This window comes from Nyctibius grandis, chromosome 15 (genome assembly GCF_013368605.1).
Source record: "Nyctibius grandis isolate bNycGra1 chromosome 15, bNycGra1.pri, whole genome shotgun sequence".
Classification (NCBI taxonomy): domain Eukaryota; kingdom Metazoa; phylum Chordata; class Aves; order Nyctibiiformes; family Nyctibiidae; genus Nyctibius; species Nyctibius grandis.
The window spans coordinates 12,470,974-12,498,472 of record NC_090672.1 but is presented as its reverse complement, the minus strand read 5'-3'; the positions used below and the strand labels follow the sequence as shown (position 1 = coordinate 12,498,472).

The 27,499-nt window shown below is 53.5% G+C and overlaps 1 protein-coding gene across 1 annotated transcript; it reads right to left on the bottom strand.

Moving 5' to 3' along the window:
* Positions 1–166: 166 nt before the first annotated feature.
* On the bottom strand, positions 167–27,360 carry NPLOC4 (NPL4 homolog, ubiquitin recognition factor). Its single transcript, XM_068413255.1, has 17 exons — positions 27,244–27,360; positions 26,066–26,146; positions 23,704–23,816; positions 22,695–22,874; positions 20,530–20,578; positions 19,646–19,740; positions 18,783–18,906; positions 18,040–18,219; positions 16,457–16,543; positions 14,799–14,870; positions 14,012–14,138; positions 11,863–12,023; positions 4,358–4,429; positions 2,493–2,588; positions 1,581–1,697; positions 692–794; positions 167–361 (listed from the first exon to the last, which is right to left on the bottom strand). Exons 1-17 carry the CDS (start codon positions 27,256–27,258, stop codon positions 204–206), a joined length of 1,830 nt encoding a protein of 609 aa, XP_068269356.1. The 5' UTR covers positions 27,259–27,360; the 3' UTR covers positions 167–203.
* Between the last annotated feature and the right edge of the window lie 139 nt (positions 27,361–27,499).

The window sequence follows — 27,499 nt, the reverse complement described above, 5'->3', positions numbered from 1 at the left end:
GGCTGGCGTCAGGATAAAGCCAGGGCACCCGGCTCCTGCTGCGACTAGGGGGAGCGAGGAGTAAGTGAGGGGGCCGGAGCCACCCCCTGCCCGCTCTGCACCCCGGGGGGCCTGGGGGGCGAAGCAGAAGGGAGGAGGGGAAAGGGACAAGCACCACTCCTGCTGCTCGAGGGTTTGCTCTGTATTGGAGTCTGCCGGCGTGGCTAGGAGCGGGGCAGGCTGCACATCTCGCAGTGGTCCGTGCCCGGCTGGTTCATGAAGGTGCAGTGCTGGCAAGCCCACATGGCCGCCGCCACGGCGTGTGTCGAGCCGCCCATGGCACCGTACTCCTGTAGTCCCGAGAGCTGCACACCGACCGTGCCTGCGCGAGAAAGAGCCCAGTCAGAGCCGGGGGGGAGCGCGGGAGACAGGCAGGTCCCCCCGCCTACACCCACACCCACCCGGAGCCTCCCTGCCGAGACGCTGCCCTCGCCCCCACGGCCCCCGGGTGGTGGCAGATCTCAGCACCCCACAGCTGAGCGCTGCAGCCCCCCAGCCCAGCCCCACTCAGTGCAGCAGGGACTGCCTGGCACCAAGGATCAGCTTTCCTCCCACCTGAGCCTCCAGCAGCCTCTGTGATGGCCTGAAAGCAGCCCTGCTTGAACCCCCCTCCCCAGGAGACCCCCCCTCCCCGAGGGACCCCCTCTCTTACTGCAGAGCTGCTCGATGGTGGCCCACTGCTCTGATTTCTTCCAGGTCTGTGCGAGCTCCTCATTCTTGGTCCTCACGGCTTCCAGCAACAAGCTGATGCTGTCCTGGAAGCCGCAAGAGGGAAATCAGCGCTGGACCCTTCTCTGGTGCCCAGGTTGGAGCTGCGTGGAGGAGGTTATCACCTCACCAGGCTGCAGCCAAGCCCTGCGGGCTGAGCCTGACCCCCGGGGGTGCAAACCCACCGTGCCGGAGCACGGTCCCAGCCCCGCACACAGCCCAGGCCTGATCTCCAGCTGCCCAGGGTCAGCCCGGCTGCTCCTCACATGCACCCTCGAAGCCTCTGGCAAACACGGGGCCCTTTTCGCCCGTGTGCCGCTTACCCCGGGAAGGGCCGGCGGTGCAGATGTGATCGGGGGGCCTGGGCAGCCGCCAAGCCTCCCGTGCCCGGCCAAGAGCAGCAGAGCTGCGCAGCCACGAAGCCGTTGGCCTCACCGAGATTTGGGGGCTCTGATCTCGTTATCGTTACAACAGGAATTTCTGATTCCGAGATAATTTTTAAAATGTTTCCAGCTCTCAGAGCTGCAGACAAGTTGGCTCTGGCCGGTCTGTGACCGTGCTAACAACCACCACCCCCTCACTGCTCTGAGCAGCACGTTGAGAGCTCTTGGTCTCGTCGGGGGCTTTGGTTTCACTTTTTAAACCTTCTACCAACAGCTCAGCCTGGAAGAAGAGGCGTTGGGCCAGCAGCACGGCCTGCCCTGCACAGGGGGACGTGCCTGGGGGCGGCAGGCTGGGTCTGTCACCTCCACACACCTCAGTGACACCCCAGGAGGAGCGCAGGGCCCTGGGGACAGCGATGCCAACACCCCCCTTTCCTCCCCATCACGTACCCGCAGAGGCATGACCTCGTTCGTGACCAGGAAGAGGAGCAGATGGAAATCGGAGATGATGTCTAGGAAAACGGAGGAAGTGTTTTGGGACAGGTACGTGGCCAAGCTGTGGAAGTCCTACAGAGAGGGGAAAGGAATGGCTGTGACATTTCTGTCTCTCTTGGGCATCGGCTGCAACGTGCAGAGACCCTCTCAAACCAGAGCCCAGGCTGGCCGAGCTGCAGCTAACGACTTCCAGAGAAAAGGATCTTTGTGTCCACACTAGATCCGAACACCTGAACACCCCCAGTGGATCCCAGCCCCCGGGGATGCCGAGCAGAGGCCAGTCAGCTCAGCTCAAAGGGGTGACTTCTTGAGGAAGCCTTTCACATCTTTGGCACAATCTCCTTACAGAAATGAGCTGTTGCTGCTTTAAAGCAACTGGAACCTTCCGTGCGCTGGCAACACACAGCAGCGAGTGCCTCGGGCTGTCCGGCAGCTGCCTCTGCTCAGCTGGCCTCTCGCAGCAAAACATCTCTGCGTTTGAAAAACCAACCCAGGAAGAGAAGTCAGCGCTCTCAGAGCTGCAGCGACAGCCCCTAGTCCCGCTCCTGTCTGCGGGGAGAAGGGGGTCCCGTGCTGTCACCGTGGGGCTGGAGCCCCCCGACCTCTTTGGTGCTGTCTGGGAGGTGCCAGCCCCGGCGAGGAGCCTGGTCCCCAGCACGGAGCAGGGGGGGAGCAGGGCGTCCAGCCGGCTCATCGGCACGCAGACGCTGCTCGGCGCAGGAAGGCGTTTGGCAGGCGCCGGGCTGGCCCACGAAGGGGTGATTTAAGGGCACGATGGCAGTTGTCCCTTTGCAGTTATCAGTAAGGGCAAGGCAGAGAGATGACCCACCCGTGTTAAACGTGGCTTTGGCACGAATCGCTCCTTACCTGAGTTTCTCCCAGCACATCACGGTTCTCGATGGGGAATGGATTTTGAGAAATAGAAAAAGTGTAGACTGGATCCTTGGGGAAAGTTGTAGTAATCTAAAAATGCAAGAAAGGACAATCAGAGCGCTGACAGCGGGAGAGGGGAAGCAAGGCTCCCGAGAGCAGCCACGGCTCCATGTAGAGCTCAGCCAGGAAGACAGCAAGGCAGTTCCAGCAGGGATCTTCTGCTGGCTGTTACCATTCGCAGCCACACTCCGACCAGCACGCCCCTGAGCTCCTGGCAGTCGTTTCTAACGAAGCTGGAGGGAGATGCACCGAGCTCGGTCCTGACAAGAGCACAGCGTGATGCCATGGAGAGCATCCCTCGCTGCAAAGGTCCCCGGGACGCAGCGGCTCCCAGCACAGCTCTGCCCCGTGCCAGGCAGCTGCTGCTGGGGTTGTCACCCTGGGGCTGTCACCTTAACACAGAGGGGTGACAGGGGAGAGCATGGCCCTTGCGCCTGGCCACGGGGTAGCCAGGGGACTGTGCTGCTCCATTTGGGGCTGGAATGGGTGCCAAGAAAACACCTTGGCACTTCGTTGAACAGTCACCCCGTGCTCAGGGCGTACCAGCCCTGCCTGCACCCTGTGCCGAAGGGATGGGGAACGGGGTAATTCAACCTTGTGCCCACTTTACTGAGCTCACAAGCCAGTGTTTGGGCCAGCTACTGACTTTTAAACCAGTCCTGATTCTAGGGGCTTTAAAGCTTTGGGGTCAGTTCCTGACTGCTGGGCCCTTTGTAAGCAGAGGTGCAGAAATACCTGCCAGGACAGTATGAACTGGAATAATGCCAGAGAGACAAAAGAGAGACAAACCAAGATGCTTCAGAAATGCAGCTTTCCATGCTCCTAAATGCATGTTCCATCAATTTGTTTTCATCTTAATCACACCCCAGGTAGCCCAGAAACAGTCACCTTTACTACTTGAGTAATAAGTGTGCTCCAGCACTGCCGGCCGGCACGGGGCGTCCAAGAGCCTGGCACAACGAGCCCGTTGTTCCAGACACGACGTCCCTCTGTGCGTGTCACACGTCCCAGCGTCAGGAGTGCTGCTCTGATAAGCCATACACGCAGCAGACAGGAACCGGGGAGGAAGGACGAGCCAGTGGAAGCCTCCCGGCTGCCAGCTTCCCCGTGCCCGCGGGACGCTGCCTGTGCCAGGGGCAGCTGGACCAGACCAGTTGCTCCGGGTGGATTTAATCGTTATTGGCACCACCTCTAACTCCAGCAGGATCATCTGTCATCCAAATTATTTGCTTTCCTGCCTTCCACACTGTAACAGTTTCCTTTCAAGCCAAAGAGCAGAGCCGTGCCGCAGCGCCTGGCGCTGGCTCACGGGCAGGCAGCAGCCCTGCTCCGGCCAAGCTCTGCTGTGGCGTGAACTCCCTCCCCCAAGAAAAGGCATTTCTGTACAACCAACCTGGTCTGCTGAGTCACTAAAAGGAGCTGGATTCTTAATTGCTGCTAAGAGACACACAACTGGAGCTCTCTAATGAGCTGCCCGTGAGGTTGTGCCCGGCACACGTATCCGTGGGGCTGGCTGCTTCCCCTGCTGCGTGGCTACGTGCCACTTGGGAGGACACCAGGCAGTGCCTTCCCAGGAAGCCAGTGTGTTCCCTGGCACCACACCGATCCCAAGGAGCACACCAGTTACCCCAGAGCACACCAGCCTCGGCGCTAGAAATGCCCGGCAGAGGAGGGGAAAGGAGAAAGAAAGAAAATCCGTCCTCTGAATCACCTCCAGTGTGAACGTTAGAGGTGGTTAAGAACTTTCCTCCACCCTGACCATCTCCTGCTGCAAGCAGACAAGTGCAAAGAGTACTTACATCTATGATCAGGTACTCAACGGGGAGCGGGCGAGCCAGCTGCGTGATCTCATTGCCAAACTTGTCTATGTCCTGAAAGAAGAAGAGTTTGATTATTCCTCAGTGTGAAGCCTAAGGGATCCTGCCCTGGAGACACCCACGCAGCAGCCCGGGGATCCTGGGCTCTGGCAGATCGCTGAGGGTGTAGAAACCTGCTCGTACGTAGCTGGGTGCTGCTGAGCTGCCCAAGTCCCTGCGTGAGATCCTCGGGGCTGGAGATCTCCGTAACCCTGTAAGCCAGGACCTCTGCTTCCCCGTGAGCCACGGGAGCGCCTGGTCACCAACCACCCTGGGCTCGTTTGCCCCAGTCATCACCACCGGAGAGGTGCTGGCGTTACCTGAGCAGTGTAAACGCCGTTTAAGGAGCGGTGCTGTCCTAAAAGGGAGGGATGGCACCACCTCCGCTCCCTCAGCCAAGGCAAACCTGACTTTCTGCAAAACCAGCCACGAGTCTCTCATCCACCTCTCACTTGGGAGCTGGAAATCCAGGTGCTTTCTCACACACAGCCCTGAAGAGCCAGCGTATCACAACGCAGAAACTTGTTGTGCTTTGCCAGACGAATTGAACATAAAGTTTAATTATGGAGAAAAAACGGCCAGCATATGTTCATTAATCATGAAATGACAATTAGACGTGATTTATGTCAAACACGCCGAGTTCAAACACAGCTTCAGAAATAAATTCATGAGAACTGACACTTTTCATTAAAGATGCTGTAAGAGGCGGTTGTAGTTTCGACCTAAATCATCACTTAACATGTTATAAATCATTCATTGAGCCCCATATAAATCACACGCCCATAATTTCCAATCAAGGGATCTTACATTAAAGTTTACACTCACTGAGCTCTCAGAAGTCCCAGGGGCTGGAGGCAGACCCAGAGCTGCCGCACGCCGGCGGAGCCATCGCCCCGACACCTCGGTGGCTTTGGGGGAGCTCGGCCAGAGGCCACGACCCCACTCCTCCGGCGGGTCCCTGGTGGCATTTTGAGTGGCAATTCCTCGGGCCGAGCCGGTGAGCACCGTGCACCAGGCTGCGCTGCCCACGGCTGACAGCCTGCTCTCCCGGGGAACGCCACTCCCCCGCCATCAGCACTGCTCCGTTACGCTCGTATTTACCCAGCACAAATATGCGGCGCGGCAGCCAGCACCCCGCTCTCACGCTCTGCTCTCCCAGTACACCCAGACGGCCATCACCCGAGCAGGCTCCGGCACGCTGCTCCCCTCCAGGCGACAGCCCCCCTCCCCGAGCCCCCTCCCCAAGCATCCTCTGTCCCTAGGAACTGTTCCCTTTGTAAAAAAAATAAAAAAAATTCTACCTTCCAGTCTTTGAAGCTCCTTTTAAAAGCAATTCCGATAAGGATCTTTTCTCCTTGAACATGACAGGCTGTTGGCCCTGTGGTTATTTCAGCAACAAGCCCGGTGGCTCGTGGCCTCAGATCTCTCTGGCTCTGACAGGAGCAGGAGGAGACGTGGAGCCTTTTCGGGGGAGATCACAGGACCTGACAGCTAACCTGCTTCTAGATCTCGGCGATACCACAAGAGTCAGGAATCAAATCCAATCAGACCGAATCAGCTGCCCAAACACAATCCTGCCTCTGCAAGAAAGAACCTGCAACAACTCACACATAATTAGCCCATCTGGAATTCATTTTCAAATCTAATTAAGTTCTAATATGCAGAAACATTTTTGCAGCACCTGTTCGCTTTAATCTCCGCCTCTGGGGGTTTCCATGTTAAATGCTTTCTTTTTAATGTCACGCTGCTGAGGCCTTCGAGACACACACCAGACTGTTACAACCCAACTGGAACCTCGCTCCCCGCGAGCCGAGGACATGTCCAGACCCTGCCCCTCCCCAGAGGGAAAAGCCCCCCTCCAACGCCGGCACTCTTCCCCAACCCCCACGCACCATTTTATTAGGCAATTACGTTTTAAAGGCCTTTACAAACGTCAAGCTGGGAGAATTGCTGAGAGAAAGACATCTTCATCCTGACCTCAGCCCCAGCAGCGCCTCTCAGCACGTTACTGCTGCAGCCCCGGAGCCAGAGACCCCCAAAGCCACGAGCGCCCACGTGCTACACGCAGCAGCAACCGCTCCAAAGGGAGGCCAGGAAGGGGTTAACGAAGGCGCAAGTGTTTGGCTCCTGGACAAAAATCAAGGAGCGAGGCCTGGAGGATTTGGGCAATGAATCATCCTGAAGACAGGAGCAAACTGGACGCTGCGCTTGGAGCCTTTCGAACCGCTGGTTGGAGGCAGAAGCTGCAAACGGAGGAGATCAAACAGGGCAGAGGACGGGTGGAGCGCGGCCGGCCGCCCCGCACAGCTCTGCAGCGGGACAGGCACCTGGGTGCCTTCGAGAGGAGGGCGATGGGAGCAGCCAAGCGAGGAGCCTGGGCAGCTTTCAGCCAGGAGGGAGGCTCTGGCTCCATGTCCCAGGGCCGGTCAACCATCAGCATCCCACGCCGTCAGCATCCCACGCCGTCAGCCCTCCCCACGGGTTCCCTCTGCCGAAGGTGCCGTGGAGCCCAGCAGCTCTCCATCTCCTCCTCCTGTTAACAAAGCCCAGCCTTGCTTTTCCCTCTGCTGCTTTCCAAGAGCTCTACCGGGCAGTCCTGCCCCCTCACACAGACACAGCAGCTGACACACAGAAACGAAGCGACTTTTCTAAGCGCAATAGGTCAGTGAGAGTTGAAACCCTTCTCAGGAGACTCCTCCTGAGCTCAGCAAGCATCCTCCTCCCCAGAGCAGCTGGGACATTTAAGGCTAAGAAGGCTTTCCCAGTCCAGCACGCAGCGTTGGTAGGAGGCCAGGCAGGGGAAGTCCTTCCCTGCTAGTGCACCTCCCCGCAGCCTGGCTATCGGGTTTTCCCTGGGAAGAGGATTTCAGAGCCAACGGGTGGAAGCAACACGTGCCACACCGTGGTCCCATTTGGCTCAGAGGTCCCGTTTGGCTCTAACCAAAGCAGCGCCCTGGCTCAGGGCTCTCCCAGGGCCAGACGGGACCACCCGTAACATGAGGAGCCAAAGCCCAGGACCATCTGAGCCGTTGTAAATGCACAAAGCACACGCAGGACTCTGCGGAGGCAAAGGGCTCTTTCACAACGCCGGTGCCATTGGGAAGGGCTTTCATCTTACACCATCCCAAAGAAACTCGGGGGAATATAAAGGCAGCTGTAAAATGCAATTCATTGCAAGGATGACATGGTCCTGTTTGCACTAAGCTGACACAAATACCTGTGCTAGGAGACAAAGCCAGCCAGTCCCAACATCCAATTATTCAATCGTTTCAAAGGGTCTGTAAAACACAGCAACCTCTTTCCCCCGTTCGGTGGGAGGTTGAGATGAAGTTAATGGTGGAGCAGAGCAGGCAGGTCTGCGGGGGGCAGTTACAGTGCTGCAGCACGGCCAAGGGCTCGGCAGAGCGAGCGTGGGGAGCTGGGAGCAGGCGGGCAGCGGGCACGGGGTGCAGGCAGCCCCACGGGAGGGATCGCACCCGGCTGGGGCACTGAGCACCGCCTGCAAGCAGCTTCAGCTCTGAGTAATCAACCCATGGTTTGGAAGGTACATTCTCAGTGAAATAAAAATCAATATGGTTATTTTCTAGAACCAGATGGACAAAGGTGGAGGCTTCTCGAGGGCAGAAGACAGGGAATGGAAAACGCCCCTATGTAATACTCAGCTGGGCTCCCCCTCACCCGGCTGAGACACAGGGTGAAGCGGCCACTGCAGCATCGTCGTCTTTACTCGCAGAGAGAGCAGTTACCCCCATTTGTGTGTCTCTGTCTTGACAAGAGCGACTCCTGCATGAGTTTCCTTGCACTGAACTCGCCAAGAAGCACTGCGGGTTGTGCAACGTTCGAATTGGAAACAGCACTGCGACGCTTCACAGACAGCCCGGGAGGCGAAGGGGGATGTTTTCTTCCTTCTGGCTAATCTTACCTGGAGAGGCATCTCAGAGCAAAGTAACTCGTACTCATGGTCCCCAAAGCCCTCGACTTTCACACTAGAGCACAACTCCAGCCTTCACGAGCCAGAAAAGCAACGGCCGCGTGTAGAAAGCGCGTACTGCCAGTTCCACTGGGGTGGTTCCTCCGAGCAGCAGGGCCAGTGGCCAACATAAAGAGAATGGTAAAGAAATAGAGAAATCACAAGGCTAGAGGCTCAGGAAAAACGCCTCCCGAGGCAGGACAACGCTGCTGCCATCAGCTTTGCTCTTTCCATGGAAGAAAAGCCCGTCTACGCTCACACACTGAGGTGAGTCACGTTCAGGCAGCAACAGCCGCAGCCCCAGGGGACGCGGTAGCCCCTGCTGCTGCTCCACAAACACAAAATGTGGTGCAAACCGTGGAAAAACAGCTCGCTGACCAACGACAGCCGCTCTGCTCTGCCCAGGCACCTCTTTGCCTGTGCACCGAAGTCCCCGACGCTGCAGCTCTGCCTGCGCCGCGGGTCCTCACGCCCTTCCTGCGCCCGCAGCGCGACCAATCCAGGCACATTTCTTAACGCTCATCGCTGAAACAACAACACCTACTGCAAGCAGAGGTACAAGACATCTCTGAACGACGTGACTGAAGGACAGTTGTTGGCTTACGTGTCACCAGAGATGCAAACAGCAGCACCTCTTCCCCCTCGCAAAGCCGGCGGTGAACCGACTGCCTCACCCTGCTCTAGACAGACACGAGAGCTCAATAGATTTTTGCCTTGCATCTGGGTGCAGAGTTGTTCTACAAATACATCCATACTACACCAACACTGCCCTTCTGCTTCTCATCCAATTAGAATAAATTTGTATAGCTCCTTTCATCCTAAAGGGCTTTTCAAATGAATACTTGCATATTGCATAGAAATATATACATATATATGGACTTTTCTCTCTACCAGCGATAGCTTTTCAGTTCCAGAATGCAGCAACCACTCAGCAGTGCAGCTTTCTGCCCAAAGCCAGCTGGGGGACAGCACAGGAGGGAACCCCCACAGAGGACTGGGGACAAAGCTGCTGGGCTCCTGCAGTTTCAGCAGGGAAAGCGGGAGCAGGGCGGTCCTCTGCCGCGGGGCTGAGCGCTGGGCTCCTGCTCCTCACGCTGCATTTAACCAACGCTTTGACACCGTTGTTGTCACCAACCCAGTAACTATGAGGTAGTGTCTCTGACCTCAAGCCTCGCACATCTAATGAGACCCCGAAGGTTTGCAAAGCCAGGAGTGACTAAGCTTTCCATTGATTTAAGAACATTCCAAAAAAAAACCTAAGAGATCCTACAGCCAAACACGTTTAAGGCTGAAGGACAGTCACACCCGCCCGAGCAGTCCTCGAGCCTTCCTTGAGCACATCATGAAAAAGGCAATTAGGGATAGAAGTTATAAAACATATGAAATAAGCTGCAGCCCGACCCAGTGAATCAGTGGTTCATGGAAATTTCCACAGAAGGCTGGAGCCATCCGTTAGCATTTTGTTTATCTCCCTGCTTCAGATTACGAATGGGAGCGAAGGCCTTATGGGAACACCCACCAGCTTCCTGCTCCTCCGAACACCCAGGGTGGCCCACATGTGGGACCCAGACCTGCGGGACCTCCTGCAGGGCTGCACCCTGACTGTGGCACAGCACGGGCTCCTCTGGAGCAGGACCGCAGCACGCCAGGAGATGATCTCATCCTCACGTTCAGGGCCAACCCTTGCACAATCGAGCTCTGCTGTATCTAACTCAGACCTGGCTTATCTGCTAAGAGCAAGCTGTCTGCGTGCTAAGAAGAGGCACGGGTTCCATCTACCTTTCCTCTCAAGGACCGAACTGAGCCAAGAGGTGTTCTTAATTTTCAGGTGGCATCACAACCAGCCAGCGGTTCGGCATTAAGGGGTGGAGGGAGAAGAAAGACGGTCTCGTTCACCCAGGCCAGCATTTCCTGGCTCCAGGCACACCATTTTGACCAGCTCTGTTGCTGGTGCACAACGTTCTGACCTACGAGGAATGGCTGAGGGAGCTGGGGGTGTTTAGCCTGGAGAAGAGGAGGCTCAGAGGTGACCTTAGTGCAGTCTACAACTACCTGAAGGGAGGTTGTAGTGAAGTGGGAGTCGGCCTCTTCTCCCAGGCAACCAGTGATAGGACAAGAGGACACAGCCTCAAGCTTGGCCAGGGGAGGTTCAGGTTGGACATTAGGAAGCATTTCTTCTCAGCAAGGGTCATTAGCCATTGGAAGGGGCTGCCCAGGGAGGTGGTGGAGTCACCATCTCTGGAGGGGTTTAAGACAAGACTGGACATAGCACTTAGTGCCATGATCCAGTTGACAGGGTGGTGTCAAGGCAATGGTTGGACTCGATGATCCCTGAGGTCTCTTCCAACCTGGTTGATTCTGTGAACACGCTCGTTCCAGTTGTCCCGAGCGAAGGGAGCTTTGCTTACGCTACACTCCATAACGGACAGCTTTAATACAGGCAGCAGCCTGAGTGGGCTGTGAACAGCAGACACAGGCAAGAATGAGATAACTAACTTAGGTGATGGATGGCTAATTAGTTGGCAAGCAGCGCCATTAATTAATCCCTCTGTCCTTGCTCACGGGGCACCAACATACACACGTTTGAGCAGCAGTGCTATTAGCCTCCGCAGAGATCCCGTCCCCAAGTTTCTAACTCGGCCCTGCAGATACAGGGGGGCTGAGGATCTCCAGAACCAACTGCCAAGGGAATAAGGACAGTGCATTCATCACCAACAAACTACTGCAGCAGGCAGGTTACCCACAGTGCTCTTGCATGACGCTTTAAGAGGAGTATTTTGGATCCACTCTGGATACACGAAGCCCCTGCTGCTCCTCAGGACCAGCGTTTGGCGTCTACTGCCTGACCCAAGAACAGGAGCTGGGCACAGGCAGTCACCCCAGCGCTAGGGAGGAAAGCCAGGGGCACACCCCGGTCCTGCCCTTGCTCCGAAAGCCTTCGCACCTTCCTTTTGTTGCAGAGAAGCAGGCACAGGGCTGCCTCTCCTCTTGCTGCGTGAACTACGCTATCTTTTGTTGCATCTGCTGCCCAGTTGGTTCCTGTAAGGGTGTCACATCCCTGGCACTGCACAAGGAACCCACCACCTTACGGAGCACACGTCGTACGGCTGCGCAGCGGAGGAAGCTGAACTCAGCTGGGGATTAACATCAACAGAGAAGCATGGCAAAAGCTGCCAACAAACACGGAAGAGGAGGTGAATGCAGAGCACTTGCTCTGGGCTCTGGGTGGATCACTGCAGACCTCATTTAGGAGCTGGATAGCCAATGGCTACCGCTGCACTGGAAACCATAACACAGCACGTTTACGAGGGGGGAAATGGAGCTTATGCAATTACTGTGCAGACACGTGGGGAACGGTTACTACTGAAAATAGCTCAGACCTCAAAGACGTCCCTTCCTGAGCTGGCCATGCTGATTCCCAGACACGCGGCAGAGCTGTTTTTGCAGCTCCCCCCCGCCACAGGCACGCAGCCCTTACCTTATAGAACACATCAGGCACATACTGCTCGCTGCTGGACTCCTTGGCGTAGCCCAGCTCCGGCGCATCTCGGCAGGGCAGCAAACACTCATCTCGAACCAGCGCCATGCACTGATTCGATACCTGGTACCCCTCAAAGTGGACCTGGTTGTCGGGACCACCTGGAAGAGAAGAGGCTGGTTAAAAATCCCGCACAGGAGTGATTTGCCCAGTGTAACTCAGACAGGCACGACTCGGGGAGCAACGTTAAACACGACAGCCTTGCTAACAGCGAAGAATGGTGAGAAGAAACCGCTGGGGCTGCTGCGTGGGAAGTACTTCTAGGCAAGAATCCCCTCTAAGCCCTACATTTATTTAGTAACACATATTTTCACAGCTAGCCTAGCAGGACAGACCCCCGGAGTGACAGCAAGAGTGCTCTGCCAGGAGCTGAAAGGAGGCGAAGCTGCCCTTTTGGAAGGCTCCTGATAGCATCACCCTCCCACCACCCTGCAGGTATCTGCTCTCTTTCAAAACAACAACCAGGCACACAGCTCCTGGGAGCCTGGTTCATTTCCAAGAAAGCGTGAGCTGCAGATTCAGGGTTGGTCACCTAGTAATGGCAGGCCTAAGGAAAAAAAAAAAAAAAAGTGTTTTCTCAGCTTGTAATGGATGGTTTAGTGGAAATCTGACATGGAAAGTGGAAATTAAGACCCTGGCTCACTGATAGATCACATGCTTGGTGCTGTAATTTGGATAATGTAAGCAACATCAGGTCATATGTCATTAGAATACAACTGGAAAGAGAAGATACAGACAGATGGTAGGAAAACGTTACTATTTCCAAACCTCGGAATTCAGGAGGGGATAGGAGTTAATCCATGTAGAGGATTTGAAGGCAAAGTTGATGCAAACTATCCAAATACATTTATACGGCACAAAAGGAAGGAATCAAGTGTTTAAATAGAAACCTGATGGGCTGATTTAACAGAAGAGAATGAAATTATCTGGAACAGAGAAGAGGAAATATTCGTTTTCTACCCTTTGATCTCTAACCTCAATCACTCACTGCTCCAGAACAAACACTCCTAGAAATTAAACATAGACCGAGACACGGGGAAGGCCTGAACAAAGCCAGCCATCATTTTCTCAGTAAGACACCTTCTTTAAAAAAAAAACAGAAATAAATAATTTAAAAAAAAAAAAAAAAAAGAAGTGAGAGAGATACACATCTATCTTTAATGAAAGATGGATGCATTTAGCAGTCTGGAATGCAGAGGCAGCTGTCTGATTGCATGGGCCTGTTAACTGAGTGTTTTCCCTGAAAAAGGCTCCGGGAACGCTTACAAAACCTGGGCTCAGCGGAGGCAACACAACATCACACTTTCAGTTTTTACACTGGATGCTATTTGGAAGCCACGCGTTTTTTTCATTGTGTTAAACAGACCCAGAACCCAGCGTATCTGCTCCAGGGAAATTTTAAATGAATACATGTGTCACCCCGTGGAGAACAGCAGATTGAACCTCTAACGCCACCACTCTCCCAGCACATGCCAGCATCCCCCCTCGCAGCCTGGGCACCGCAGACTGTTCCACAGAGCCTCTGGAGACCCGCTGTGAATCCGAGGTGACAAGGCAGAGCGTTTTGCAGGCTTCTCTGTTTTATTCAGGCAAACAAAAAGCGTTTCCACGCATGGAAGAGCACAGCATCCTACTTCAGGGTTTCCCTGACAGCGACACAAGGGAGATAAAGGTCCTTCCTTTATCCTGAACCAGCCAGAGTAACTTCCAGGATCCAGATTGCCACGGTTCTGCACCGCTGCTTTCAGGCAACAGAATGTGGAGCTTAAAGATTCGAAACAGAAAAGCGAGCAACAGTTATTCCCCCTGGCTGCAGGCAAAAAATGCTTTCTGGATCAGAGAGGTGGATGCTCCAGGGCTGAGCCTCATTTAAGTTTCCTGCAGGGGACAGGGTAAATAATTGTGGAGAAGATAGCACAAAGAATGAGAAAGTATTTTACTTGACAGAGCAAGGCAAACCCCTTGTTAAATAGGACAGATGGGGACTGGGATGTCTGACTTCTGGCAGAGAGGCATATTCTTCTTCTATTAACAAGAGATAATTCATGTGTAACCAAGAGAGCTGGGGCAAGCCAAGGCCAGTTTATACCTGTAGCCACAACTGTGACAAACTTGGATCCAAAATGACCATCTGGAGAAAGGCGACAGATGTTGGGCTGCTGGTTCTGAAAGTATCCAGCTGTGATGCACTCTTCGGCGCTTAGATAATACGTGTCCTGAGGGAAGAGCAGAGATGTCAATAAAAAAGGACAACGCCATGTAGCCTAGACCTATTTCCCTGGTCTGCAGCCAAAGACAACTACCAACACCCCAGGAAAACATGCTTTCGTAGAAAGTTGCAGCAGAGAGTGGGAAAAGAATGTGACATGTCAACCTGGCTCTCACCAGCACTGTCCCACTTCCAGTTCCACCCACCTTTACACACCTTTATTTTTTTTTTTTCAAACAGGGTTTCATTTTCCAAATAGGGACATCATTGACTGTAGAATTACAGGAAGCTGAGAAGGTCAACGTCTGAGGACACAAGCCACGTACACCTCAAAGCCCAGCCCACGGGAACATCCTCTGACTGAGTCACTTTCGCTCACTGGGTTTGTACCTCACACCACCCCGTTCCCTCCACTCTACTATTAAACCATTTTCTTCAAGCAGAGCGGGTGAAGGACTGCAGGCAGCTCTGCATGCTCTCCAAGCAGCTTCAGTGCTCTTCGAGCTCAAGCTCCTTTTCCTTCAGAAGCTTCTGAAAAACCACATTTCACAGGAGTTCCAGTCCCAGCGCCGCCTCCAGCCCTGCCTCAGCACCCTGCTTGGCACAGCCAGCGTTCGTGCCATCACACAACCCCTCTGCTGTAATTAGCTGCACCCCTGAACCTCACCTTGTTTCTGCTGTACCGAACTGTCCCTTTCCGTGTGTCTTCAGAGACCAGGTCAGTAAATATCCAGCCAACCTATAAATAAGTGTTATGGAGAAAGTTGCTTTAAGAAAAAAAAAAAAACCCACCCAAAACCAAACCAGAAGAGAGCTTATACATTTTCTCCTAGCAGGACAAGATGTTCTTGGCTCCTCGCAGGGCCCTGCTGTATGCTGCCTGAAGGAAATGGCTCTCCCAGCTGTGCCGGGCTCATTTGAATCCCATTTCCAGGAGCAGCGTGCCAGCTGGCCGGCCGGGGGCACCTGCAGCTTTATGTTGCACTATGGAATATTTTTTCATGGAAAGATCTGGAGGCTGCAAGAGGCCTCTCAGCCGCTGCCTCCTCCCACCCACAGCAAAAAGCATTTCCTATCAAGCATTCAGAGCAGAGCAGCGTCGGGAGCGCCAGCAGATGACAAAGCAGCTCACATGATCTCACTCTGCAGCCACTAGTGAAGATAAAGCTCATATGTTCCCACTGGAGCGTGATTCATTCCAAACCAGAGCCTGCTCCCATCCCAAAAACCACACTCCTGCTTGCTGTGCTGTTTGCACATGGGGGTACGGATGTGTACACACGCACGCTGCGTGAACCCTTCTCCACACACGTGCTAAAACCAGCCCCCTCGTGACCAGCTCCCCCAGCATTAACCCTCCAGAGGAAGAACTGCTGATTCAGAGCCCAGGCAGACAAAAATCTGCAACCAGCAGTAAGTTCCGTGTTAAGTCATATTGATTAAAAATATCTGACGTGAGGAGCAGAGGAAAAGCGTGGAAATAAATAACACACACAGAAGCTTTGCTTCAGACACTGGCAAAAGGCTCAAAGATCTTATCTTCAGAGAACAAAAGACCTCACCACAGATGTTTATAGTCTGCTGTACCGAGTCTTTTCTGATTTGTGTTTTCTTTAGCAAGTCAAATCTTGTTTGTGTACATCTCATTCCTGGCATTCACACGATACCAAAAGGTTTCCCAAACAGGAAAATATCAGCACAGGTTTGAGAGATGTCAGCAACCCAGCGGATCCCAACGCCTGCCCTACGTCCTGGTCGGGTGACTGGCAGGCTGCGGGGTGGAGGGGAACAGAGGGAGGAGCGAGGCTCAGCTGCTGGGGGACCCGCACCTCTAAACCAACGCACAGACCCACTCGCCGCAGCCTGCCTCAGCAGCACCAAGGATCCCACAGAGGGGAACAAAAAACAAGCAGGAGCCTCTGCTCCTAGAAGTAGAGCACAGGTTCTGTCAAAAGAAGAAATCTGGAAGGCAACTCCAGCTACATCTGTGCCAGATTAGCACTCACGAGGGAGATGCTACCTGAAACGGCTGCTCTCCGAGGAGAAATAAAGGGAAAATTGTGTTTCTGCTGCTTTGCTGCTCCCTTTGATGTCATTCATGACAGAGGACTGCTGACTTCAGCTGCACAGCCCTGCTGCATGCTTGTGCTCAGGGAAATGCTCTCATTTTGTTTTTCATACCTAAAAGCATAAGAGCTACCAAGACGTAAGCTAGATTTTGGGTATGCCCAAACAGTCTCCAATAACCCCCTGGAGCTGAAGAGAACTGCTGACAACTTTCTTCATCGCCATACAAAGACGCATGAGACCTGACAACATCCTAACCTTTCTCAGTCCAAGCTTTGCAGCAATCTCATCCACCACCTCGGCTTTGGGATCTTCCAGGATCTCCAGGCTGTTCTGTGTACCAATCTGCAGCAAAGAAAAACGTGCTAGTAAGAACAGGAAAAACCCCGGTACGTTTTGCCATCGTCAGGAGCGAGGCAGAGGATGGAAGCAGAGGTCTGGGTTTCCCCTTCGGCGTTACCACGGACCGGTTTCACCCCGGAGACCTCCTCCACTCACAGACCCATCCTGCTAGAGCTCAGCTAACTGTGTCGGGGTTTGTGAATGAAAGACTCAGCAGTTACTAACAGGCCGTTGCTGTTTCCGAGCGCTTTGGAAAAGGCGAGAGATTATATAATTTTCCCAAAGCTCCGTGTTCAACCTGCCAGTTCTGCTGTTTGTTTGAATCTTTGAGCCGCAGAGAGGCAAAAATGCAGTGAATCCAAGAGCCCCCGCCCAGGCCTTCCCCCGCGCTCTGGAAAACACGACTCCCTCCGGGTGCATTTCAGAGGCAAGCTTCCTCGTGCGGGGAGATGCCGTGGCAAGAAGCACAGCAGAGACTGCTCACCAGCAGAGCAAAAGCTTCCTTGCTTTTACCACGCACGACTAGAAGCACGTGAACTCCCAAAGCAGGGGCTTAACAGTGACACTGCAACAACAGAGGGCACAGCCCCGCTCATACTGGAAAGAAAGGGAAGAACTTATAAAAGCTCGCAGTTCTGCTCTCACACACACGCTCCCAAAGATCCATTTGTTCTTTTCCCCTGACACATCTGTTGCATTTTACTCTAGCAACCCTGCAGAAATCATCAAGAGGAAGAAAACATACGATGCACCACAATATGTTTGTATACGCAGTGTCTGCACTTAGAGAAGGGACTTGGATCAGTGGTGAAGAAGCCAGTAGGCAAACTCAGCTTCAAGCTGAGCCTTCTGTTGTGGGCAGAGTGGCTTTTCCATCGTCATTTTCAGCTCTCCGACACTGCATTCAGCTCTGGGGTGCCCGGGGAGGCCAGGCTCGGCGGGACCCGCTCTGGCTGCAGCCTCCTGGCCGAGCGCGGTGCCGTGCCCCATCTAGTGGGGACTCCCGGCTGCTCCGAGGCATCAAATCCCATCCTCGGCCTCTCCAGCAAGGCAGCAGACTTCATTTTTGTCTAATTAAGCTGCATAAATTTTCCCAGAGAGCTGATAAGAAATAGAAGCAAGGGCTGCAACTTTTTTTTCCTAGTACAGAATTTGTTTTCAGGCTGTTCTGTACCACAGTCGTGGAAAGCCAGTCATGAAGGGAACATGAAAAGCAAAGCCCACCGTTACGAAGTCACCCTAGCTTTAAATCACCTGAGCAAAGAGCAATGTAAAAGGAAGTGTAAAAATAACAAAAAGCAAATCTGGGTTTATCTGGTTCAGTGGCAATAACAGACAGACAATAACGACATAAATCACATCATCTTTTTCACGGGACCGTTTTCCTCACAGAGCTGCAGTCAGAGATACTGCGTGAGGTTTCCCGAACAAAACCATGTTTCCGTGTCCCCCGATCATCTTTACGAGTCGACACTGACGCCACAGCACCCAGCTCCTACCTGGGGCGGTTCGTAGATGGCAGCAACCTCCGCCCGGATCCCCAGAGGGATGTCTTTGTGCTCCGTGTACCGGCCGTAGAGGTACCCGAGGTGCTGGTTTCCTGTCTTCCGCCAGAAGTCGAGGAAGCGATCTGCAATTGTGTGGTTCTCAAACATGATGTTGTCAACATGCCTGTATTTCTGTTCGACAAAGTGCAAGCGTCAGGCCACCCTCGACGAGGTCTGTTTACTCTGCCTATCACCAACACCCTCCCCAGTGCCCAGGAGGCACAGCACCCCTTGCAGCTCAATCCTGCCAGAGCAGGGTCAGGGAGAGCTGGCTGGCTCCTTCCCTCTCCCCTCTGCTGCCTTCAGCAAGCAGCACCCCCAGCACCCCATTAGCTTGGCTTCTTGGGCCTTTACCCCAAGAGCCTTTGCAACTAAAAAAAACATAGTGAAATTTAAGAGGAAACAAGAAGAAACAGTGGGTGGCCTTTGGGATCCCATGAGGAAAAAGAGCAGAGATTCATTGCTGGTGGTACCAGCTCAGATGTCCTCCACGTTAAGAGGAAACTGCTGAAGCAGATACATTTTGGAGTCCTTTTCTGCAAGGACTGAAGACCTTAACAGCCATTTCCCCACCAACTGCCAATACGCAAAGGCTTCTGGCTCCAAGTTGGCTGTTCTTGAAGTCGTCTCTCCAAAAACAAAAGTCAAGTCCCTTCTCAGCTTTAAGCACAAGGGCTCTGCGAGCTCTGTCTCACCTGTCTATTGAGAGTGATGGCACTTGGCTGACACTTTGTGCAAATGCCTTCTGGCCAAGGAGGGTGCCCTTCGCAGCCCGATTTGATCTTACAGCTGATGTTCTCCAGGGCAACAAATTTCCCCCTGCAAGAAGGAAAAGAGAAGGCTGCTGTTACCACAGTAAACGCTTTTGGGTCTCAGAAAAAGCAAGTGGCTGGAAATATCACAGAGGAAGCAGGGCAGAGGAGACACGGTGGCACCAATGCTCCTCATCTTCAGAGGATCTCAAAGCACCCTGCGAACTCCCACAGGGGGATGCTCCGCTCCTGCAGTCCCCAAGTAACCTCTGCTGCCCACCTAGTGAGGGAGGCCAAGAGCCCGACACATGGCCCCTGGCCCAGCTCCTAAGCAGATATTAGAGCAAGAGCAGAGACACAAAACTCATGGGACTCTGCTTAAATAATTCATGTGGCTTTCTGTCCTATTCACATCTGCAGGTAAGAAAAGCCGTTGGTGAATAAAAGCTCCCCAGGTCTATCATGGTGTCAGTGCCTCTCCATGAGGTTTGAGACCCAGGCTCGGAGCTTGGCATAATTAGGGAACCCCTTTCCTTCCATCTGGCCTTCTCCCCCCATCAGTAGTGTTTCCTGGAAGCAATTACATTGCCACAGCAAAAACAAAACACAAAAAAAAAAGACAGACTTATTTTTTTTCCCCACCTTTTTTTTTCCTTATTTTTCTTTTCTGAAAGTGTTTTCTCCTCAGTTTGCCATCCAGTAGTTGTATTCAACACTGCTCTGGTGAGATCTGTCTGTACTTTCATTTGTATTTTAAAAAAGAAGCTACAACTCGATTCCCTTAAAACACAGAGAGATTTTCTTACTTGTCTGCCCCTCCAGTCAGCTTCCTGATGTAGGCATGGAAGGACATATGCTTCACAGGAGGTTCCAGATGGTTTAAATAATCCTCATCAAAAGGCTGCCAAAAACACCACGCAAAGAAAAGCCAGGTCAGACACCTGTCTGATAATACATTGATCACTGAACAAATGGATGTTCTAGAGTCAACCCCACCAATGTGGAAACAATCAAGAAAATCTAGGCTCATTCTGAAGGCAGCTACTACTGCGATAGAAACAGGGGGGCTTTACAACAGCCAGTTTTATTGTCACCTCCTACTTTTACAACAGATTGGCTCCACAAATCAGAACGAGCCTCAAAGGCAAAATGCTTTTTCCTTGCAATATCTAATGGCAAACAACAAGCCCAGCTGCTCAAACAAGGCCAAAGGACTTGCAGAGCACGTGGCAGGGAAGCAGGGGAACAGCCACCCTGGCTCGCAGCGACTTTTGAGGGATCACACAAATCACACAGCTCAGCACATTTGTGGGCGTCACTAAAGCTGCCTTTAACCTGAATAATACGTGGTTAAACCCGGATGTGCTGGGATCCAGGAGAGAGGGGATGAAACAAGAAGATCCAGGCAAGAGGGAGGAAAACTGGAGCTTTCCTAAAGCACTTTCTGTTAAACTCATTCTTGCAGGAAAACAGAGCATTAAGCAGAATAACCCCAGGGTCACGAAGGCCTGGAGCTTTAGTGATCTGGATGCGAGCTGGCACCTTCACCAGTGCACAGCAGGATTCTGACCCAGAGCTGCCACCTCTACGTGGACAGTGCTCCGAGGAAAAGCCTTCATGTGGGAAGAAATTGAATCCCAGAGGACGTGCTTTTGTGTGAGTTTCTAGAGCACGTTCTTGGGGCTCTCACCTCCAGTGGTACACAGTGCACACATTTACCCACGGGGCCGTGGCGGCACCTGCGCAAAGAGAAAGAGAAGCAGGGTTAAATCTTATTTAATAATGGCAAAGTCAGGCTGTAAAAGTTGCTCTAGACAAGTTTTGGTGGAAGATCTGTGCAATCATATGGCTCTGAGCAACTGCCCACCCTCCAGGGAGTATTACAGAGGGGTCACCACGAGATAATTTCACATCAAGAGACAGCAACAGCTTCAGGTTAAATCTGAGAGCCCCAGGTCAAGATCAAACCCTCCGTGTTGCTGGTGAGCAGCTCTGCTCTCTGAGCAGCCACGTGAGCACATGTCAGGTCGCAGCTTCTCAAGTTTTACAACCCTGCGTCGGGGCTGTGTTTCAATCCAAAGAATTTTCGAATCTACGTCACGGGGCTGGCCTGGGTGGCTTTAACAAAAAGGCAACTGAAACATTCAGCCTTTATCAGGCACTAGAGGATGGGCTGGAACAAACAGGGACGCGTGTGTTTAGCAGACAGATAAAGACCTGCTGGGTGAAGTTACAAAACAGAGGGGAAAACATCTCCTTTTGAGGAGATCACTTAAAAAAAAACCCCTCAAAACAAGAATAAACCCACACCTCTGCCCCAGCACTAGGGTCAGGGCTAGTTTTCAAAGGCCTCTAGAGAGGAGCGTGGATGTTGGCTCCTGTAAAGACAAAATGGATGGGATCCAGTTGCAGCATTGCTTTTAACGAAGTATTGGGGCAGATAATGTATGTAAAGGACCACTAACGGCTGCTAATGCACTCAGCCAGCGCCAGCATCCCTTCACTTCAGATTGATATGCTCTCACAAACACAGGAACCAGCCCAGACACACTCTTTTTACCATAAATATCCACCGCTGTGCTTTGGCTCCCCGCTAAGAACAATACCTTCATTTATTCTATTGAAAAATGCGGTCAAGTTAAAGACAATGTTTTTGCCACGGAGTGGTGGGTTTTGCCTTTATTGTTTCAATAATGTGACATTTCCCTCATTTATCACCAGCCTGAAAAGGTTAGATAGGATTTTCTATGCACAGGCTACGTCTCTCCAAACTTCCTCGCTGCTGCAGCACTAAAGATAAACCATATGGAAGACAACACAATGGGGAAGGGTGAGCTGTGCTGTTCTAGAAAGAACTCCTGGTCGCCTTTAAAATGTTCACTCCAGCCCTTTCAGAGGTTACTTTGCAGAGGGGTCCAGCCCCAAGCCAACAGCCAGTACAGACATCAGGCCAGCAGCCAACTGGGACGTTGTTAACGACGAGCCATAAAAAACAACCTTCCAGACAGAGGACACTTTAGCAGCATCAGTGGAGATTTATGGTGGTATTAACTCACCATTGTACTATTACTCTTACAAAAAATACAAGCTGCTGTGTTTACCTAAGCCTCTTGCAGCTCAGAGTTTTGGCAAAGCTAGGCTTTGTTGCATTTCTGTGAGCAAAACGGACTTCCTGGTTTCACAGCAAGGTTAGAAAGGCATGTGATGGAAAGGAAGCCAAAAACTAAGCAGGCAGAGACCCAAATCCTACTTCCACGTCTCAGCCATTGGATACTTCCACTCACTCCCTTCACTTCTGTGAGATGGAGATGGAGACCTGGCCCTGCTGCCCCACACACCCACCACAACAGGGAGCTACGTATTGAGACCATATGGAGCAGCAGTGACTGCAGACAGCAGGCCCCTGCTTATTAAGCAACGTGCCACACACAGAGCATAACTCAGTATTTCTGCACAGCACTGGCTGCCAGGACATCCTGGGGAAGAATTCAAAGTATTCATTATAATCTAGAGAGCTCCAAAGGTTTTAGGAGCACAAAATAAACGATCACAAGTCCCATAGCAGGGGCCACCTTGATCAGAACAATAGATGCTCTGAATGAGTCCTTCCTGGCAAAGACCCTGGGATTTTGGTGCCTGCTTCCTTCCTCGGCTCACCAGAGCTCGATTTAACCTTCCAGGACAATGGCAAGGGCTGCTTTCCCTTGTGAACGTTTCAAAGGCAGTGAGGGACAGAGCAGTGGCTCAGAGGGCAGTTCCCATCGCCCGCTTCCTGGCCGCTGGATGCAGACAAGATGTGACAAGCTCTGGTGAGGCACAGATGCATCAGCAGAAACAAAGTCCCCCCGTACTCACAGCTGCTGGTCTCGGTTTCGGTAGATCTTCCCATCTTGTTTGATCAGATACTGGTCGATCTCATCTTCTACCACCTGGGGGGCCCCCACCTGCCGCAAGCCTTGGGAGACAGAGGTGTCCATGGTCTCTGAGGAGGAGCCAGCCGGGCTCAAGGGGTAGAGAAACAGCATATCGCCATGCCTGTGGGTGTGGAGAAACAACACACAGGTATCAGGAGTTGCTTCTGGGTAGCAAACCTCCAAAACCACAGAGAAACGTGGAATTGATCACAAACTACACACAGACTAACAGATGTGGCACTCCAGAGGCGCTCCATCAGCCCCCTCTTTCTGCTGCTTCGGTCATTTACACAACAAATGCAAATCTTTTCTTCAGGAGCCAAGATTGAGGGGAAAAGATGAAGAAAAAGGCGAAAGGAGCCTATGGAGAGAAGCAAGAGCTCAAGGACGAGTGCGGATCCCTCAGGTCACAGCCTTCCCAAGGCTGACTTGCTCAAGTTGCACACAGTAGTAACAGCTCTTGTATTTTTAACCAGCTTAACATTATTCTTGACATGAACAGAACAAAGATGTTCCCAACCAGACGTGAAGCAGTTGCACCGTTTGGCACCTCTGATGTCTGTGCCTGGCCACAGAAGGCAGGAGCCCTGCGTTCTGCACGGGGGACAAACAGACTCTGGCACTGACGCAGAAAAAAAGGACAGTGTGAGCGAAAGCAGGGGTGAGGGAGCGTGCTGCAGGCTGGAACAGAGCAAACAGGAGGCCTGTCGCTGCCTCACAACGAGGCAAACTGACCTAAGAAACGGCTGCCACAGCCTCGCACGTTGTCAGTTTGATCACCCCCATTTTGGCACGTCAGTTGGTGAGCAGCAGCTCAAAGCTCAGGGCTGCTGCGCTGTGGTGCTGCCTGCTGCTGCCCCGCTCGGGAGGAGAGCTCAGGCAAGCTGAGAGCAGAGGCACCCCGTTGTCCCAACGGCCCCCTCCGCCCCCAGCGCTCTGTCAGGACTCACTTGATTTTCAGTAAGTTGAGGGATTTGTTTTGTGAGGCTGTGATCTCTCCTGTCCTGTTTCTATTGGTGTAGACAGAAAAGCCATTATTCCTGAAACCAAATTCTTTTGCAACCTGAAAGAGAGAGAAGAGTGACAAGGTTTAAGATACCTCAGAGCCCCAGAGAGATGCTGAAAGCTGCTCAGAGCAAGCGCTAAGTCCAGGGAACTCCTATTGCAAAACTTTAGCTGAATTCATCTGCACTTCTGAAGAGTGCAGGATAACTGAGAAAAATATCAATGTTTAGTAACACAAGCTATTTAGTTAAAAAAGCAACTTAAAAAGAAGGTCTCTCGCACAACACAAATGGGGTATTTTATCTAAATCCAGGCAAGCACCGTCATGATGAGAGGAGGAAACTCTCCTCTCCATGATCCCAGTTCTCTCACTCCAGCCTCGCCAGCACACACCACCCAAGTCCTCCTCACCTTCCTATGCCCAGAATTCCTCGGTCCAGACCTTCACCTCAGAGGATCTTTTGCCCTCAGCTCTGCTCTTGCCTACCAGCAGCTACACGAGTTTCACTCACACTGTTCTCCTGTTTTTCTCCATTTGCCTCTTTTCTCCTGACGGAGCAGACCCTCACAATAACCACCTCTCTCTCCCCAGGAAGGTTTTTTTTCCCTGCTCATCCTCCCACCAGTCCAGTTTCAGGCTGCTTTACACTTCATCAGTCAAACACCTCTTCACAGCAATACCAATTTTCACATTTGGCCACTTAAAAACATCATCAGGCCACAGGCTTCACCAATTTTTTTGGGGTAGACAAATTCCACAATACACTAACAGAAGGCTCGAGGTAATCCCTAACTCTATTCTAACCTGAGAGTTCACTTTTTAGTGCTCTTACCCAGGACGTGCTACAAAAGACAGAGGAGATTATTGCTCTAAAACGTGCTTTCCCACACGCTTCTTCTGCAGCCCCTCTGGAGTCATCAAGGAGGAGATGTGTTAATTGCCAGCACAGAAGCAGCAATCGGGTGCCTCTTTCATTACAGCTAAAGGCAGAATCCACCACATGGATTAACATTTCGGTGTTAAAATCCACAGCTATTAATACGCACAGATCTTAGGGGGTAAAATTTGCAACTTTGCTCTTTCAAGTAAACCCTGTATCAGGGGAGAAACCCCAACAGCTCCTGTGTTCAGCTCAGCCAGAGGATCTAGTTTTCCCCAGCTCAACAGGCAATTTCAGTGAGTGCCGACGCTTTTGTTCCGACCATATGTGGTTGCAAGCGGGATTGTTTCACGCTGCCTCGAGTAATATGAGCCCCTGAAACCGAGCAGCTTGTTCTGCACAGGTTCCAGAGATTCTGAAAGCAATGCTTTTTTTTTCCTTGGGTGAGACTGTTCAGAGGCTGCAGTGGCTGTCTGTGACCCAGCCCTGAAATCCAGCAGGATTTTCGCTTGGCCAGGTGGGGATTGCTGTCACGGTCTGGTCCCAAACTTGGAACAAAGCAAATGACTCACAAAGAGCAGAAGGTTTCAGGCTGCTCCCCTTCCCCCTCGCAGGGGGAAAGGAAATCTAGCCGGCTAAAGGAATGGCCCTTCAGGCACAGGAACACAAAGTACTGCTCTTAGGAAGCAAAGAAATCCTAATCTGAGGGTTCCAGGTTACAGCGGAGTTCCAGGGGGGAAGGAAATGGAGAACTGCTCACTCTTAAAGAGCAAACTTCAACCATTGAGCAGCTGCATCAGACCAAACAATCTACAGCCAACTCCAAACCTGACAACTCCAACACTCAGTGTGTTCCCCTCATCCCACGGTAGAAACCTTTCCCAGGGGACCCCCGAGGCTCTCACATCACCTTAAGGTCTCACCTCAATCCCTTCCTTGCTCTCTCCAAAACCACCCCGGAACACCAGCGGCTCACAGACACACTCAAATGATATTCAAAGCACAAATCAAGCAGCTGAGCTTCAACCAGATCTCGCCTGAGGACGCCAGTCCCTCGCAGCAGCCTTTGACTAGCAAACAGCTTTCCTGTGCCCTTGTCAGCCCCTGCTCCCCCAGCCGCCCTAAAGACGTGTCCTCCCCGAGGAACACTCCCACCCCAGCAAACTCCAGCTGAAAAGCCAGGTCAGTTTTCTTCTTTAATTTTGTTATTTTCCCTCTGGAACAGTAACGAGAGAAGCGGTTCTGGCTACACCCTTAAGGACGCCGTTTTCCACAGGCACACCGATCCTTGCTGCTGTTGGCACATCACCCCAGCAAGGTGAAGCACGTTATCGCCCACGAGAGCGCACCCCGGCGCAGGCCAAGCCACGGGAGCCCTGCCTCATCCCCCGGGCGAGCGGGGCAGACGCAGAGAGGCTCGGGGTACCTTCTTGAGGAACGTCGCCACCATCTCTCGCTTCGCGGCCGTGATGCGCTTCACCCCTTCTGGCGACTGCACGCGGATTATCTGCGGGGACAAGGGGACAGCCCGAGTTAGTGACGGGGGGACAGAGCCCACCCCGTGCCCACAGCCCGCTGAAGCCGTGCCGCAGGACGAATCACCCTCACGCCCGAGGCACGGCAAGAAGCTGGCACCGAGCAAAACGCCAACACTGCTTTTTTTGTCGAAGCTCTGACCTCAGACACGGAATGAAACTTTCAGAAGGGTGAATCAGAGCTTCCACAGGAGCAATTTATTGGGTGCCTACACACAAACACTGGCCTAACTGGTGCTAATGGGCAGCTGCGCCGTCGTTGTGTTTCAACTCACGTGCGGCTTCCGTCGCTAATGAAAGATGAGGAGAAGAGCCACAAGGCTCAGGCCATGCCTGTGGGACACTGAACAGCAGCTTTGCTGCAGCCTGAAGTCAGAGATGGGAAAAACGGGCAGCTCTGGGGGGAAATAGCCAGGGATGATTCTTAAGGACTGGTAGGGGAGCGGTAAACATAAATGCTGGAGTCCTCGTGCTGCCGGGGAGCAGAGAAGGGACTCACGCTGCTCTAAAGAGCACGTTCACCTGCTGACACAACGCAGAGCCACGCTCAGGGTGGCAGCGGGCGTGCCGAAAGGAGGGACACGGGAGGGCACGCGGGGACATGGGGGGACACGGGAGGGGACACAGGGGGCTGCCGCCGTCCCGGCATTACCCGCAGGAGCCCCTTTACACTCCCCCAACTCTCAGCACAGGAGCAAGTCTGGCCTGATGGCAGCGGGAGACCTTTACGGTACCGCCGACCCCCTTCTCCGGCTATGTCGGGCACCTTCCCCCCGAGCCCTCCCCGCCCGGCTCAGCGGGACCCCGGGGTCCCGGTCCGAGGGGGCACTTCCCTGGGGCAAAACCACCGGGAATCCGTTCAAGGCGCCGCTCCGGGGGGCTGCCCGGCTCAGACGCGGCCGGCCCCAGCGGGGCTGCGCTCCCAGTGGGATGCCCCGTGCCGAGACGCCGGCGCGGCCCGGTGCGGTGCTGCCGGGCAGGCTGAGCGCGGCCCGGCCCCGCCGCCCCACACGAATCTGCTGCCTCATCGCCCCTCCCCCCGGCCGCCGCCGCCCGGCCCCACACTCACGATCGTCTCCGCCATGGCCGCTGCCCGCTGGGGCCCGGGGCTCGCCGCACGGCCCAACTGCCGGCCCGGCCCGGCCCGCTCCGCCCCGCCGTGCCCGGCCCGGTCCGGTCCGCTCCGGCCCAACGCCTCCCGGGCCCGGCCCGCCGCCTGCGCCGCCGCCGCCCGGGTCCCGCACCCCGGCGCACGCGTTCCGCCGCGCCAAGGTTCCTAGGCCGGGCGGGGCGGGGCGGTGCATCCGCTCCAGCCGCCCCCCGCT